General features: G+C 41.0%; 1 protein-coding gene across 3 annotated transcripts in view; it reads left to right on the forward strand.

The window, feature by feature from the left end:
- The window catches only part of LOC125228852 (proton-coupled amino acid transporter-like protein pathetic), an 89,335-nt gene extending 88,453 nt beyond the window's left edge, over positions 1–882 (forward strand). For all 3 annotated transcript variants that reach the window (XM_048133546.1, XM_048133547.1, XM_048133548.1), the window contains exon 10: positions 609–882. In XM_048133546.1, coding sequence (XP_047989503.1) covers positions 609–847 — 239 coding nt within the window. In that variant the 3' untranslated portion in view covers positions 848–882. The remainder of the gene's footprint in view (positions 1–608) is intronic.
- Positions 883–15,652: the final 14,770 nt, after the last annotated feature.

A 15,652-nucleotide genomic window follows, 5' to 3' on the forward strand; every position in this document is an offset into this window, starting at 1 on the left:
CCCAAGGTCACCGTACGGTGAACTCGTTAGTTAGCTACTTAAGGGAACATAGGCTAGAGGACCGACCATTGGTGGCAGTCCATGTGTGAAACCCTGTGTGTTTTACCTTCTTCACGTTTGGAAGGAATTGAGACACAAGCGCTACTGCCAATAATCTTCATCAGACAGTCAACCAATTGGAACCCTAGGCCACTGTAGAACTATGTCATAGTGACGTTATTAATCAGATTGTAAGACATTTCTTACAGCTTGTCATTTTGACATGGTTGTAGAGTGGCCTAGGGTTCCAATTGGTTGACTGTACTTCCTAAAGTTTTAAAATAAAGTCACCGCAATGTCAAAACTGAATTTAAACTTTATCTTTATGCATGCAAGTGTATGTTACTTTGTAATCTGTGACGGATTAATGGGTCTTTGGTGTTGAACCTGTGGTGCCAATATAGAGGTACGTACCGAGCGCTGTGTGATTCAACCTCGTATCGCAGATCAAACTGCATATTAAAACGATGATTATACGAGTTTGAATGTCAAGACCGAACATTTGAGTCGTTCGGTCAGCGATATGCTTTTGGAGTAGAAAGGTGAATCCTTATGTTTATTGTCAACAGTTGGAATCGCCAGTGCAGTACCGCGTCTGGAGCTATTCATGGAGCTGGTAGGAGCGGTGTGCCTCTCATTCATGGGGTTGATGCTGCCAGCCATCGCCGAGACCGTCTGGCGCTGGGGCAAGGACCTGGGCTGCTGCTACTGGGTCGTGGTGAAGAATACCATCATAGTTTTCCTGGCGGCTGTGGCTATGGTGTCTGGTGTAGCGGCCTCTATTGCTGCAATGCTGGACACTCTGTGATTTTAGTTAAGTGGAAATATAATGTGACAAGAGAATGTTGTTTTTTTTTACTCACAATATCAAATACTAGCACCATGACGCTAGGGCTATGATGTGTGTAAGAGGCGCTGCTTAGAGACCTTCAAATTTGACCAGAAACGACCCAGCCTGCAGCAACCTGCCAGCAAACTGAAACGCGGTCCTATGCAAAACGGATATCAGGTACCCAAGAAAGAAACAGTTTCAAACACCCTTCTTTTACTGCTTTTATCTCCAGTCATTGGTTCTTCTGTGACCCATTTTAAAATTAGGTGCACCTGTGCCCTGCGTACGTAGCCGAATGCACAAACGCTCACGAAACTCCCACGAAACGAAACGCTCGTAGATGTCTATATCTATCGCTCTTGCATATTGGCGCGACAGAGCCAGACTACCTTTCGCGGTGTTTCGTTTTCGTTTCGCGTCGTAGAAATGCCATTCGGCTACGGGGCCTGAGATCCGAAGATATTTTTTTATACTACGTTGGTGGCAAACAAAGTATACGGTCCGCCTGATAGAAAGCGGTCACCGCAACCTATGGACGCCTGCAACTCAAGGAGTGTCACATGAGCGTTGCCAATCCATTAGAAACTTGTGCTCTCCCTTTTGCTGTGTTAAGTACACAGCAAAAAGGAGTGTACAAGTTCCAAGGAGGATTCTGGTTGCCGACGACTCAAAGGACAATAGACGTAACAAATTAGTTCCGTAGGTCCTTCCATCATCAGCACACCGCACCCTTGTTGAGCTCTGGTAGCCTTACCGGCAGGAAAGCAACACGCTTGCTCAATTCTTCCTATAAGTTAAAATGGGACCAAAAAAAACCTGAAGTCTGCTAAAATACATTTTACTGAAAGAAATCTTCGCAGCGAAAGGTACATAATGAAGTACGCAGACAATGAGGTGTAACTAGTAATGTAGAAATTGCAGAACATTCCCAAAAAGCGGAAACATTCTTGAGAAAGAGAGGCAGAGGGCGCCACGAGCCTTCGGGAATGTCATATACTTGGAAATTTCGACCCTTGCCTTCGTGCACCGATGGCCGAGTGGTTCAGGCATTCACCCGGTAAGCGGAGTACGCTGGTTCGATTCCAGCTCGGAACACTGGAGGCGTTGGTCACTTTTTCTTTGTATATGACATTTATTTAATGTTTATTCTTGAGAATGTTCGCAGAACATTCCTGCAACATGCAATTTATTATTTAAACGACAGAATATATTTGAAATAAAGTTTAAATGGGCATAATATAAATCTATATGTTATTATACATATAATATTGTCTATTACAGTTAGCTATTTTGTTGATAAGTGATAAGTTACCAATAAGTTGCTTAAATTCTCACTATACTTCAGGGAACATTGCGACTTTCAGACTTCACAGTTTTAGTCCTGACTTTTTTAAATTAGGTACCGAACTATTATTTCTTGATGCCAGTTTTTGGTCACATGTCAATATATGTATATAAAAAAAAAACAAACAAAATAAAAAAAAAGATCGCTGTCAGGATCGAACCTGAGAATATCGGCATATGAAGGCAGCGCACTACCACGGGACTACGTCTTGACTTGCTGAGTTCGACGAAATTATGGTATAAACTACGAAGTTACTAAGTATTCTGATAAATTCTCGTTCTCGAGAACATTCTCAGAAGTTACCGAAAATTCTCATGAGGAATGTTCTGCAACTTTGGAAACTTCTCGTCCGTGCATTGCTAGGTGTAACCTTCAGCGTTGTAAAGTTACCTTACATGGAGACTCGAACTTTTGAACTGACACCGCGTCGGCTTAAGTATTCGAACATTCGTGTAAGTTATAAATTTGTAAGCGCTACGAGTACAACTTGTAATCGAATTATTTCTTATGGGAATAAAGATTTTTTAACTGTACTTAATTTAGTAGGGTGTACAGTGCCATCGCGCCTTCACAAACGGCAAAGAGGCTGAAACGCCGGAGTGGGTTTAATGATTACCCATTAACAAGGGCCAAGTTTCCCCCCTTTACAATCGACTAAAATTATCCAACCTGCCGGTGTATCATGCTTAAATTTTATTATTTAGCCACACACTGACATACTTCCCAAAGCGTGACAGATGTCTTATCCACGTGGATAAGTGATAAAATTGGAAGCATAATACGCTATGTAACTATATTATGCATCGAGTGTGACTGTGTGACCAAGGACGTGGGGGGTCGTTCAGGGGGTAAACCAGGACTGCTTAAATTGCGTTATTTCTATTGAATTTTCGCGTTCGCTTCCCTCGCATTTACATTTTCATTCTGCAATATGACCCAACCCGTTTCAGCTAATCATTTTCTATAATACATGCTTGAGTGTAGCGCTAATGAAAGAGAAGAATCACATACCTAGGTACGACTTTCATAAGGTACAGCGGGGCAAATCTCGACTGGGGGGAGATTGTAAGGCACTGGTCCCACCGCGAGCTAGTAAACTATGAGCTATTGGCTATAAAAACGAACAAAAAATAATCACTATTAATATCGCTATTAATATCGCTATTAATATCGCCGTGTCTCTTTTATTTGCACGGGAGTGCTTATCTTTTGTTCGTTTTTATAGCCAGCTCATAGCTTACTAGCTCGCGGTGGGACCAGTGCCTAACTGATCCATTTTTTCCATTAGTACCCTATGATGATGAGTTCTACACTATCCACTGAACACGCCTGCCGTACATAACCGTTGGACACTCTACATAATAATAAAACTACTGAAGTGTTTAATAATACAAACATTACAAAACATGGAAAAAATGGACCAGTTACATTTGCCCCGCTGTATCTTACACGCGTTGGTAAAGCGCCGAACGTTTGAGTGGATTTCGACCGACGGTTAGCGGTTACACCAGGGGCCTATTTCTCGAAACTTATTATAGTCTAATAATATTAGTGTGCTGTCATGGCAACCCATACGATTTCACAGTTCGTGGACTAATAATATTAGCCTAATGTCGTTCGAGAAATGGGCCCCAGCCGGACGAAATGACAATCGTCGACGATAGATGCCGATCAAAATGCATTGTGGCATGGGAGAGTGATATAGATAACCAGTGCTCGGACAAGTCATCGCAGAAACAGATATGGGCATGGGACAAGACTATTATAGAGTCGAAACTTAAGATTATTATTATCTAAAGCTGATATTATCGTAATTTATAATTTAACATTTGTCCTTTTTAGTCGCATACCTATCTGTCATGAATTTGTCAAAGTGGCATGCTTGAAATAGTTTTGAGGTGACAATTTAAATTAATACAATTATTTGCTTAATTATGGTTATTTCTAAATATTTTAAATACGAGTATTTTGCAAATAAAAACAATTGATAAGTATTTACCCCAAGCTCTGTTTGTATGGTGACTTTTAGGTTGCAGTAATAAATGTCACTGAATAATATAACTAAATAATATTGTACATAATGCGACTCTATTGATCTTGTTCTATTTCAGTCTTGCGATTGTTTTGCGATGACTTGTCCGAGCACTGTAGATAACTACGATTAAGATATTATCGTAAACGTTAGTGCATTTGGCTACGTACCCAGGCGGCCAGTCGTTCAAGCACTGTTTTGAGAACCTCAACCTCGGAAAATGACATTCATGGTGGAGAAATTTAACAGCACCCCAAAATAAATTAATGAAATGTAACAACTCTACGTGTACCATGGTTCGCAATAAAGATATTCTATTCTATTCTATTCTAATCACTTAATTAAAACAAAAAATTGCATTTATTTTCCGTTAAGTACGTTAACGCTACCGACTAACGTAATCTAAAACGTCACATCGCACAGTATAATAAAGAGTAAGTACAGTATGGCCACTCCCACACCCCGCTGAAAGTGTCGCCCACCCGCTCTCGGTTACCTGACAGTTAAGACGATACGGTAGGGGTCAATTCTCCATACAAACGCTCTCGACTATTTCCTCCCTGGTTTCTGAATGAGTTTTTCAACACAGATTGTTATTATTTTTATCTGTGTCGGACCGTTTTGATTTTTTTGATATTCTGCTTTTTAAAGACTCCAGAACCAGTCAAAAATTTCCTAAAACGGCCTTTTTCATTGTGGCGCAAAAAAAGGTGTGATACTCAAGGTAACAATTAACCAAAAAAGCTAAACGGTCTGACATAGATTATTTCATTGTTATTCAGTTTCTCAAATTTTGTTCCGATTGATTAAGTTTTGAAGGAGGAAAGAGTCGAGAGCGGAACGTCGATTTTAAAGATTTTTTTGAAATATCTTTTGACTGAGTTGTTCTTAATGGACAATTTTTTTTCGATAAATCTAGTTAATAACACTTGTATATTTAACTAAAATTCCCAAGGTGAAAGGGGGGCTCCTTTCCATTTTAGCATTTTCGCTACCGTATCCTCTTAACGCTCGTCAAAAACGCGAACAGTCGACCTGTCATATATCACTCATACAAAGCATGTTACGCGTTCACCTACACGAGCTTAGAATGTGTGCGTAGTAACGCGACTCTTTCATATATTTGATCGCCAGTGTCCGAGATGTGCTCATGGACTCTGTCTAAAGATTACAGCTAACATGTTAGTCACGCATGTTCCTTTCCAATTGTCATGTATCGCTACCACTTATTCTTCCATTGCATGTGGTTTTTAAATGACAAGATGTATTAGATGAGTCGTCAGATAAGCGAGGTCTTGTAATAGCACACTGGATTCTGGTCACTCAACCATGACTTTTATAATTGGCATTTTGTAGTCGACTTGACTTTATTGGAATCATTTCCATTTTTGTATGTACAGTGTGCTGCACATGGAGAAATTATGAATGAATTCATTGAACGTACCTAAATTACAAAAACTTGGTACAATAAAATATGCCACGCACGAGAAACCACTATTAAATTCCAAACAAACTGCTGTCACAGTGATGGGCGCCAAACATGATCTTACCCCCAACCTGTCGACGAGGAATTGCCTCCAGCCGACAAAAATCGCTCTTTTGTATGAAGACGCTTATGCGTCGTCGTAGCTGAATGCATCCGTACGCATATTTATACTAACGAGCGTTTTTTTTTTAAATTATATTATTATAAATGGGCTTGCTCTTGGCCATAGACTAGCCGAAGGCCTTTGCCGTGGCCTACGATGGAGTGAGCTCGCCCTGAAGATGCCGACGAAATGCGATTGCGCGTCCATAGGTTTGGGGAAATGCTATTGCCCTCTCAACAACACGACCAGCAACGCAGGGGGCCGTATTCGAATCGTTTTACAAATGTCAAGTCGCAGTATTGTGCGACTGATAGGTATCAACCACGTCATCGATGCGTCTCCGCGTGTGCAAAACGAAATGAATAGGTACCATAGAGGAATAAATAAGGGAGTTGTAACTCCATACAAATGCGGGTTATTTGAAGTGACATCTAGCGACAGTCACGCGTCAAATAGCGTAAATTATCAGTACCACTACTCGATACTAGGTGTCAACGGTGTCTGTCTGCCAAAAATGTAATATAAGAACAGTTTACAACTTATATTACAAACAGAATTGAAAACAGAATACTGATTTATACTAATATTAGCTAAAAATTGGTGAGCATTAGACTCGTCGCGACATCTATTATTGACAAGTAGCAGTACTGATAATTTACGCTATTTGACGCGTGATTGTCGCTAGATGTCACTACAAATAACCCGCATTTACTGATGTGATTTACAACTCTTCCCTTACTTATTCCCCTATGGTGAATACATACATAATACTCACAGCGACGCGTAGGATACGCGTATGAAACACACATCGCTCGAGAGTCTCGTGAGAGATGGACCGAAATGAACCGCCGTCTAAAGTATTTTCGTAAAGCCACCTTGATTTTACGGTATTCATTCACTTTTCTGTCAGATGCTCACGGTTCATTATTCAGGATATTGCGTGGAATGAAACGAACTCTCGAAAATCCGAAAGGTGTCAAATGTCATTTGAATAACGGATATCGGAAATAATATACTTGCGCAGTAGTTCCTTTTGTTACACTTCAAATTATCAGGGATAAGTCCGTCTTTGTACTTCCTCCTTCTTTTTTTATATTTGATGTCTTATACATTTTATGTTGGTAGTACCACAGGTAGTACAACTAGTACTTACAATAAAGAGTTTACTTACTTGCTTATAGCACAATATAATAAGGCGTACTATCGTACAGTATGGCCACTTCCGCTCCCCGCTGAAAGCGCCGCCCACCCCCTCTCGGTTACCTCACAGTTACCGCCTGTCAAAAACGCGAACAATCAACCTGTCATATCTCACTCATACAAGCATGGTAAGCGTTCACCTACACAAGCTTAGAATGTGTGCTAGGAACGCGCCTCTTTCATATATTTGATCGCCAGTGTCCGAGATGTGCTTATAGGTAGTTAATAAAACAAATGGCGACACAATTTTAAGGAAATGAATATTTTTACTTACTCGTCTACAAGGACGATATACTTAATACGGGACAGACAAAAAAGCGTACCCCTGAAATGTATAGGCCTTTTAGGCTTAAAACTAGATGGCACTGTGGCGCTGTCAGTGGCCAAAATCATATTTTCCCCAAATATTTTTGCGTGTTTTTATTTTTTATAAGAACAAATGATATGCTCCTTTATTTTTATATCATGATAGTTATCACGTCAATACACATTTTGAAAACAATAAATTTGTAAGCATCGTCAGTGTAGTTATGATAATATTTAATAGATGGCGCTATAAAAATGAGGTACGATTCTTAGTATGAAGATTGTAAATCCTATATAAATCATCCTTGCTTGTCTAGGATAAAACCTCAGACGTCATGGTAAGTTGATACAGAGAATAAAACAAAAGATGTTGAGTAATATTCCTTACCTTATTTATTGTACGTAGGAGCACAGTAAAAAAATAATTAGTTACCTATTCCTTTTCCTTATTGTGTTTATTCAATATAATAATTGTCGGCCTAACCACAATGACAATCGCTGACGCGCCTTAGCGATCGAAACGAAACGCAGTGTGGCTACGATTCGCTTGCGAAGCGTAACCGAGTGTGAGATAATGACGCTGGGTGGTACAAGTACACCAATTAGAATCGTAGGCCACTCTAGAACCCTATTATATTGACACCGTGCTTTATTTGCTGTAAAAGTCAGTTTGACTTTTACTGTGAAAGGGTTCTACAGTGGCCTAGGATTCAGATTGGTTGACTGTACGCCAGGGGCCCGTGTCTCGAAAGGTACAGTCAACCAATTGGAACCCTAGGCCACTCTACAACCATGTCAAAATGACAAGCAGTATGAGATTTCTTACAGTCTGATTTATAACGTCACTATGACAGTTCTACAGTGGCCTAGGGTTCCAATTGGTTGACTGTACAAGCCTTGTATTACAAGTGCGCGAACTGTCAAATCGTATGGGTTGTCATGGAAACACACTTGTAATACAAGGCTTGTACCTTTCGAGAAACGGGCCACAGGACTTACGAGGATACGATAAAAGCCATACATTATATGACCTGTAACCTTACCCAGCCGATGTTTACGTAACTAACTTTCGATACAAGACTAAGTAATTTGCGACTGCAAGTGAGATGGTCAGAAAGTTACCTGGGCCAGTTTTTTTCAAAGTTGTCCCCCCCCCCCTTTTTTTTTGATTTGGAAGTTTTTATGCGGTTTCCACTCAGAATCGTGAGCTCTTTCAATCCTATTGGGAGAAAAAAAGTGTACCAAGGTTTTTTTTCCATTCCGTTACCATTCTTTCATATTTTGTATGGCGTTAACGGAATGGAAGGTTAATCGATGGAATCAGGCGTTACTTTGCGGAAATCCATGTTAATCGTAAACTAGAACTTTCCTTTGCTAATCCGCGAATAGATAACGTGCAAGTCAATCAGTGCTAACCTGTTATAATTACTTGCGTATTTTTTACATGCAATTAATTTTCCCACCCTCCCACCGCAAAAATAAAAATAAATACGCAAATAAATATAACAACCCACCACGAAAAATACAAAACTCGACACGTGTTTCGCCTCTCTACGAGGCATCCTCAGGAGCTGATGTTGACGTTCCGAAGTCCCGCAACTGACACTCATCAGTCAGTCTGAGTACTGTCTGAGTCAGTCAGTCTGAGTGAAATACGCAAGTAATTATAACAGGTTAGCACTGATTGACTTGCACGTTATCTATTCGCGGATTAGCAAAGGAAAGTTCTAGTTTACGATTAACATGGATTTCCGCAAAGTAACGCCTGATTCCATCGATTAACCTTCCATTCCGTTAACGCCATACAAAATATGAAAGAATGGTAACGGAATGGAAAAAAAACCTTGGTACACTTTTTTTCTCCCAGTAGGATTGAAAGAGCTCACGATTCTGAGTGGAAACCGCATAAAAACTTCCAAATCAAAAAAAGGGGGGGGGGACAACTTTGAAAAAAACTGGCCCAGGTAACTTTCTGACCATCTCACTTGCAGTCGCAAATTACTTAGTCTTGTATCGAAAGTTAGTTACGTAAACATCGGCTGGGTAAGGTTACAGGTCATATAATGTATGGCTTTTATCGTATCCTCGTAAGTCCTGTGGCCCGTTTCTCGAAAGGTACAAGCCTTGTATTACAAGTGTGTTTCCATGACAACCCATACGATTTGACAGTTCGCGCACTTGTAATACAAGGCTTGTACAGTCAACCAATTGGAACCCTAGGCCACTGTAGAACTTTGTCATAGTGACGTTATAAATCAGACTGTAAGAAATCTCATACTGCTTGTCATTTTGACATGGTTGTAGAGTGGCCTAGGGTTCCAATTGGTTGACTGTACCTTTCGAGACACGGGCCCCTGGCGTACAGTCAACCAATCTGAATCCTAGGCCACTGTAGAACCCTTTCACAGTAAAAGTCAAACTGACTTTTACAGCAAATAAAGCACGGTGTCAATATAATAGGGTTCTAGAGTGGCCTACGATTCTAATTGGTGTATTTGTAGTTGTACCTACCCAGCGTCATTATCTCACACTCGCTTACGCTTCATAAGTGAATCGTAGCCACACTGCGTTTCGTTTCGATCGCCAAGGCGCGTCAGCGATTGTCATTGTGGTTAGGCCGCCAATTATTATATTGAATAAAAACAATAAGGAAAAGGAATAAGTAACTAATTATTTTTTTACTGTGCTCCTACGTACAATAAATAAGGTAAGGAATATTACTCAACATCTTTTGTTTTATTCTCTGTATCAACTTACCATGACGTCTGAGGTTTTATCCTAGACAAGCAAGGATGATTTATATAGGATTTACAATCTTCATACTAAGAATCGTACCTCATTTTTATAGCGCCATCTATTAAATATTATCATAACTACACTGACGATGCTTACAAATTTATTGTTTTCAAAATGTGTATTGACGTGATAACTATCATGATATAAAAAAAATAAAGGAGCATATCATTTGTTCTTATAAAAAATAAAAACACGCAAAAATATTTGGGGAAAATATGATTTTGGCCACTGACAGCGCCACAGTGCCATCTAGTTTTAAGCCTAAAAGGCCTATACATTTCAGGGGTACGCTTTTTTGTCTGTCCCGTATTAAGTATATCGAGTAAGTAAAAATGGAATGAGGACGAGTAAGTAAAAATATTCATTTCCTTAAAATTGTGTCGCCATTTGTTTTATTAACTACCTATAAGCACATCTTGGACACTGGCGATTAAATATATACTCAGACTGACTGATGAGTGTCAGTTGCGGGACTTCGGAACGTCAACATCAGCTTTTGAGGATGCCTCGTAGAGAGGCGAAACACGTGTCGAGTTTTGTATTTTTCGTGGTGGGTTGTTATATTTATTTGCGTATTTATTTTTATTTTTGCGGTGGGAGGGTGGGAAAATTAATTGCATGTAAAAAATACGCAAGTAATTATAACAGGTTAGCACTGATTGACTTGCACGTTATCTATTCGCGGATTAGCAAAGGAAAGTTCTAGTTTACGATTGGAATGGAAGGTTTGAAAAATGTTTGGAAATTGTTTATGAACGGACAAGAGGAGGCAAAATAGAAATACAAAAATCTGTCAGGGTGGTCAAAGACATGCACTAACCTTCTCTCCGGGAGTCAGGAACCGCAGGCAGGATTGGCCGGGGCCCACAATTCACCAAGGAAGCACAACCGCTCTCGTACATGTCTTATAACAGTCTGTCAGGTGTCAACAACTAGTTAGAGGGCCGCGCGGGCGGGGCGAGGCGCGAGGGGAGGAGAAACATATCTTTTAAATATATATGGTTAGGTAGGTAGAATTATAGGTAGAATTTTGAACATACCCCCGCCCTAAACATCACCATGTTTACGAGACAAAAAAAAACATAATTATTATGTATACTTCTTGCATTCTGGAATGGTCGGGTTAATTGACTTGTCTGTCAACCGGTAAAAGAATAATTCTGTTGGTGGGTCTGGTCAGGACACCGGTAGCTGTCCGGACCTGTACCACGGGCACAACGCCATCTTTCCCGGGACGGATTGATATAATACGACCACGTCGCCACTCTCTGCGCCTAGGGGTCATCCACATATTACGTAGCAACGTAAGGGGGATATGGGGTGGGGTATACAAAAGGTGACAATCCATGTTAAAGGGATACAAAAAAGGCATGACAGCGCGGGAAGGGGTCAATTCAATTGCACATTAAGTCGGGTTGCCGCTAAGTTACAAGTTACCATACAACCTTGAGCACCATTATCAATCAAGGCTCGTGCTTCTACATAATATCCGTTAGACGTTTTCATGTGGATAACAGCAGTTGCGAGGACAACTAGATCTGGGTTAATAATTATTGAAGCACGAGTAGGAAGTGAAGAAGAGGGGCCGTCTAGTTATTGTGGACTCTCACGCTGAGAGCCTTTATACACTTCGCGCCGAGAAGGGCGTGGAGACGCTACACGCCAATCTCTACTGGTGGTAGGGGTAGGGGAACGCACTTCACGACGAAGGGGTGGGGAAGAGTAGCGTGTAGGGGAGTGGTTCGGAGAGCGACGCCATGTTCTAGAAGGAGATGGAGGGGGAGAAGCCGGTGAGGTAGGACGCGGGGAGGTACGGTTCATTACATAACAGCGAGCACCCCCGCCTGTGCGAGGGTGGGGGGAGCTGGGCCTATTTGGCTCAGGAGAGTGACGAAATGCCGCTGATCGATTTTGCGGGTTTCCGCGGGGATATACCGGATTTTTTGGATCATTAAAACACAGAAGTGTGTGATGGGTAGGACGACGGCAAGTGTTACAACGATAGTCGCGCGTACACGAAACAATTGTGTGTTTATCTTAACATCTATAACATAGCCCATTTGATTTTACAAAATTCGAGCGGTCGCGGGGGCTCATATCTAAAAAATCTCGACACTCACGCAAGTAATGACCTTGACTCAAACACATAGGGCACTTCGATGAGCGCGCACTAGGTTCGACTACCAACGCGTGACGCGGAGCATTCGGTACCGCACCGGTTTTGAAATAGGAATTAGACGCGGCGTCCGCCAGAGAGGTATTGCCCACGTTATCGTGGTGCCGGCATTCTTCTTCTAGGAAATCGATAAGTTTATCGGTAGGTAGGTCCTTTTGACCGTCTCCGTGGCGGCGCTCGAAACGTGATTTTAAATCCGCAGGAAGTTTCCCAAAACATATGTGGACAAGAATATATGACCAATGTTTCACTGGTAACTCGAGTCGCTCTAAACAGCGATAAGCAGTAAGCAAAGGGTTGAGGAAACTGGAGCGTAGACCTGTCAACCGAGGACTAATATCGGGCAGGGATATTATTTGGGCGATGTAAGTATCCGCAAGGACGCGTGTGTTATGGTACCAGAGCGATAAGCAGTAAGCAAAGGGTTGAGGAAACTGGAGCGTAGACCAGTCAACCGAGGACTAATATCGGGCAGGGATACTATTTGGGCGATGTAAGTATCCGCAAGGACGCGTGTGTTATGGTACCTTCTTTTAAGAAGGTCACGGGCTACACAGTAATTGCCGGCTTCAACCTTCAAATGTTGGACTAGCCGTTTAGGCTCCTCCGACAATGCACTCATTAAATAATGCATCTTATGTGTGGGTAATAAATCACTACGAGTATCAACGACATTATCAAATTGATCGATAAAACTAATCCAGGCGTCCAATCACCCATTAAATCGTGGAATTGGAAGATCAGGCAATTTTTGGGGTCGCGGGAGGTCGAGGTCAGCGGCGAGAATAGTAGCCCGTTCAGGCGCTGAACGCATTGGAGTACTTGCGGAGATAGGTACGGCTATCTCGTTACGTTTAACCTTAATGTCTACGACTTGGTCGCGCACGGTCCTAACAAGGTTTTGAACATAGGTGTACTCCTCAACGTCTATTGCCTGATCCAAGCCGCCAAGGAGCTGGGCGCTGGCACCTCGGAACTCCTTATATTGTTCCTCAAGGTCAGTTACATAAACCATAAGTCGGGCACGGTCCGCTAGATTCAACTGTGAGTGTGCATTCGCGATCCACTCACTAGTAAATCTTAAAGTTCCAATTGATTTTCTATAATCACTAGTTTCCGTAAACAATGTCGATCTAATCGTATCATTATTCCCTTCATCAGCCATTTTAACTCAAGCGATAAGACAGTTTAGCAAAGGAAAATTAAATAACTATAATTCGCAAGACGCTTTAAATTCGAACGTATTCGCTTGCAGATAAGGTCCTAATTAGGGAGCGCGGCAACAAGATTGGAAATATAATAATTAGTCAAAGTTTAGTCAAAAATACTTCAAGTAGGTTTATAAACAGTAGTTTAGCTTATCACTTTTACCGGGGACTATAATATAGCACTGGCTTAATTCAAAGTAACTTTAAATTCCACGTGTTTTTAATTTAGAAACAAAATTAAATTGAGCCGTCGGCCCTGGAGTTAAGGTACAAATTACAATTTGGCAATCGGATTGAACTAAGGATATTCGATGGCGGAATACACAGTTACGTAGGCACAAATTCCAGAATGCAATTTTACGTATTTAATAACTTTAGGTAACACAAATAGGTACTAAACGCGCCAAAAGATTAAGAAAGGGAGGATTTTGCAATGTTTCACCACACGGGGTATGAAATTAATATAAAGAGGGGATCTAACCACGCTCTGCTACCAAAAATGTTTATGAACGGACAAGAGGAGGCAAAATAGAAATACAAAAATCTGTCAAGGTGGTCAAAGACATGCACTAACCTTCTCTCCGGGAGTCAGGCACCGCAGGCAGGATTGGCCGGGGCCCACAATTCACCAAGGAAGCACAACCGCTCTCGTACATGTCTTATAACAGTCTGTCAGGTGTCAACAACTAGTTAGAGGGCCGCGCGGGCGGGGCGAGGCGCGAGGGGAGGAGAAACATATATTTTAAATACAGTGTAAACTCCATGTAACGTCACTCGATTTAACGGCACACTCTCTAAAGCGTCGAAACCAATTGACTTTGGTTGGTTTAGCTTGTCTACCATACAATGATACACTCTACATAGCATCACACCCACTCTCAATAACGGCAATAACGGCAACAATTAAGTAATAAAAAGTACCTTTAAAGTTGCTAAAATTAGTAAAAACTGCGCACCTGTGTACGTTCTTTTGTCGCTTTGTTATCCTAGCCGGCAATAAACTCTACGTCGGCATCAAGCGTCCCGAACTTTCTAAAAAATTGGTTCTTTTGTTTACAAATTGGGATTGCTTCCATGTGTAGGCCGTTTTTGACCATGACTAACGTATATTACTACTAACACTATTCTGAAATAAACTTTTTCTTTTTCTAATTCCGATTTGTCTTCTCTCCACTTAACGGCAACTCTCTATAACGCCATAATATGCACAGTCCCTTCAGTGCCGTTATATAGAGTTTACACTGTATATATGGTTAGGTAGGTAGAATTATAGGTAGAATTTTGAACAGAAATCTTGGGACATTTGGGTAGACAACTTTGAAAAAAATGGTCCACCTAGGTACATATACGCGCACGGGGTTACCCTCATCTGGCAGAATAATTTTGGTCAGAAACACACTTCGCATAACATGTTTCGCAGAAACACTTTTGGTCGAATGTCAATTTTGCAGAAAAAATAGTTGGCATTATTACAACCACGCATACGACACACTTGGCAGAATATTGTTCTGCAAAACGTTACTTTGGTCGAATTTGATTTAGCATAATTTTATATACCATAATAATCACATAGCATACTATTACAAGAGCAAGGTTCTGACACGCTATCAAAAAGGAAATACTGTCCCAGAGCCACCGTTAGGTACGACGACGAGCGAAGCGAGGAGGAGTGTTAGATATCTTGCATCCCTAATACGTCGGGCTCGCTATCACAAACCAATTTGAAAGGAGAAGGACAACTATGCCGACTAAATATTATGCACAAATATTATCTGCGAAAGTACTATTCGACTAGAAGACTATTATGCTCATTAACATTATGCCAATAAACCATTCGGTATTATAAAAATCTGCGAAATGATTTATGACAAAGCATATTCTGCGTAAGGTGTTTCTGCCGAACGTAACTTCTGCCAAGAACTATTATACGAATCAAATAAAAGTTTCTGCCAGATATTAGTGAACCACGCGCACGAATATATCATAAAATTATCATTGTCAATCTTATGGTAGCCGTACACTGTACTGTTTACATATTGAACCTAGCAGTACAAATACGTGCACTAATTACTTATTAATTAATATCAGTTATTTACTTATGCATGTCCTCCTTCTCCTTCCATGAACAG

This window comes from Leguminivora glycinivorella, chromosome 8, assembly GCF_023078275.1.
Source record: "Leguminivora glycinivorella isolate SPB_JAAS2020 chromosome 8, LegGlyc_1.1, whole genome shotgun sequence".
NCBI classification, from domain to species: domain Eukaryota; kingdom Metazoa; phylum Arthropoda; class Insecta; order Lepidoptera; family Tortricidae; genus Leguminivora; species Leguminivora glycinivorella.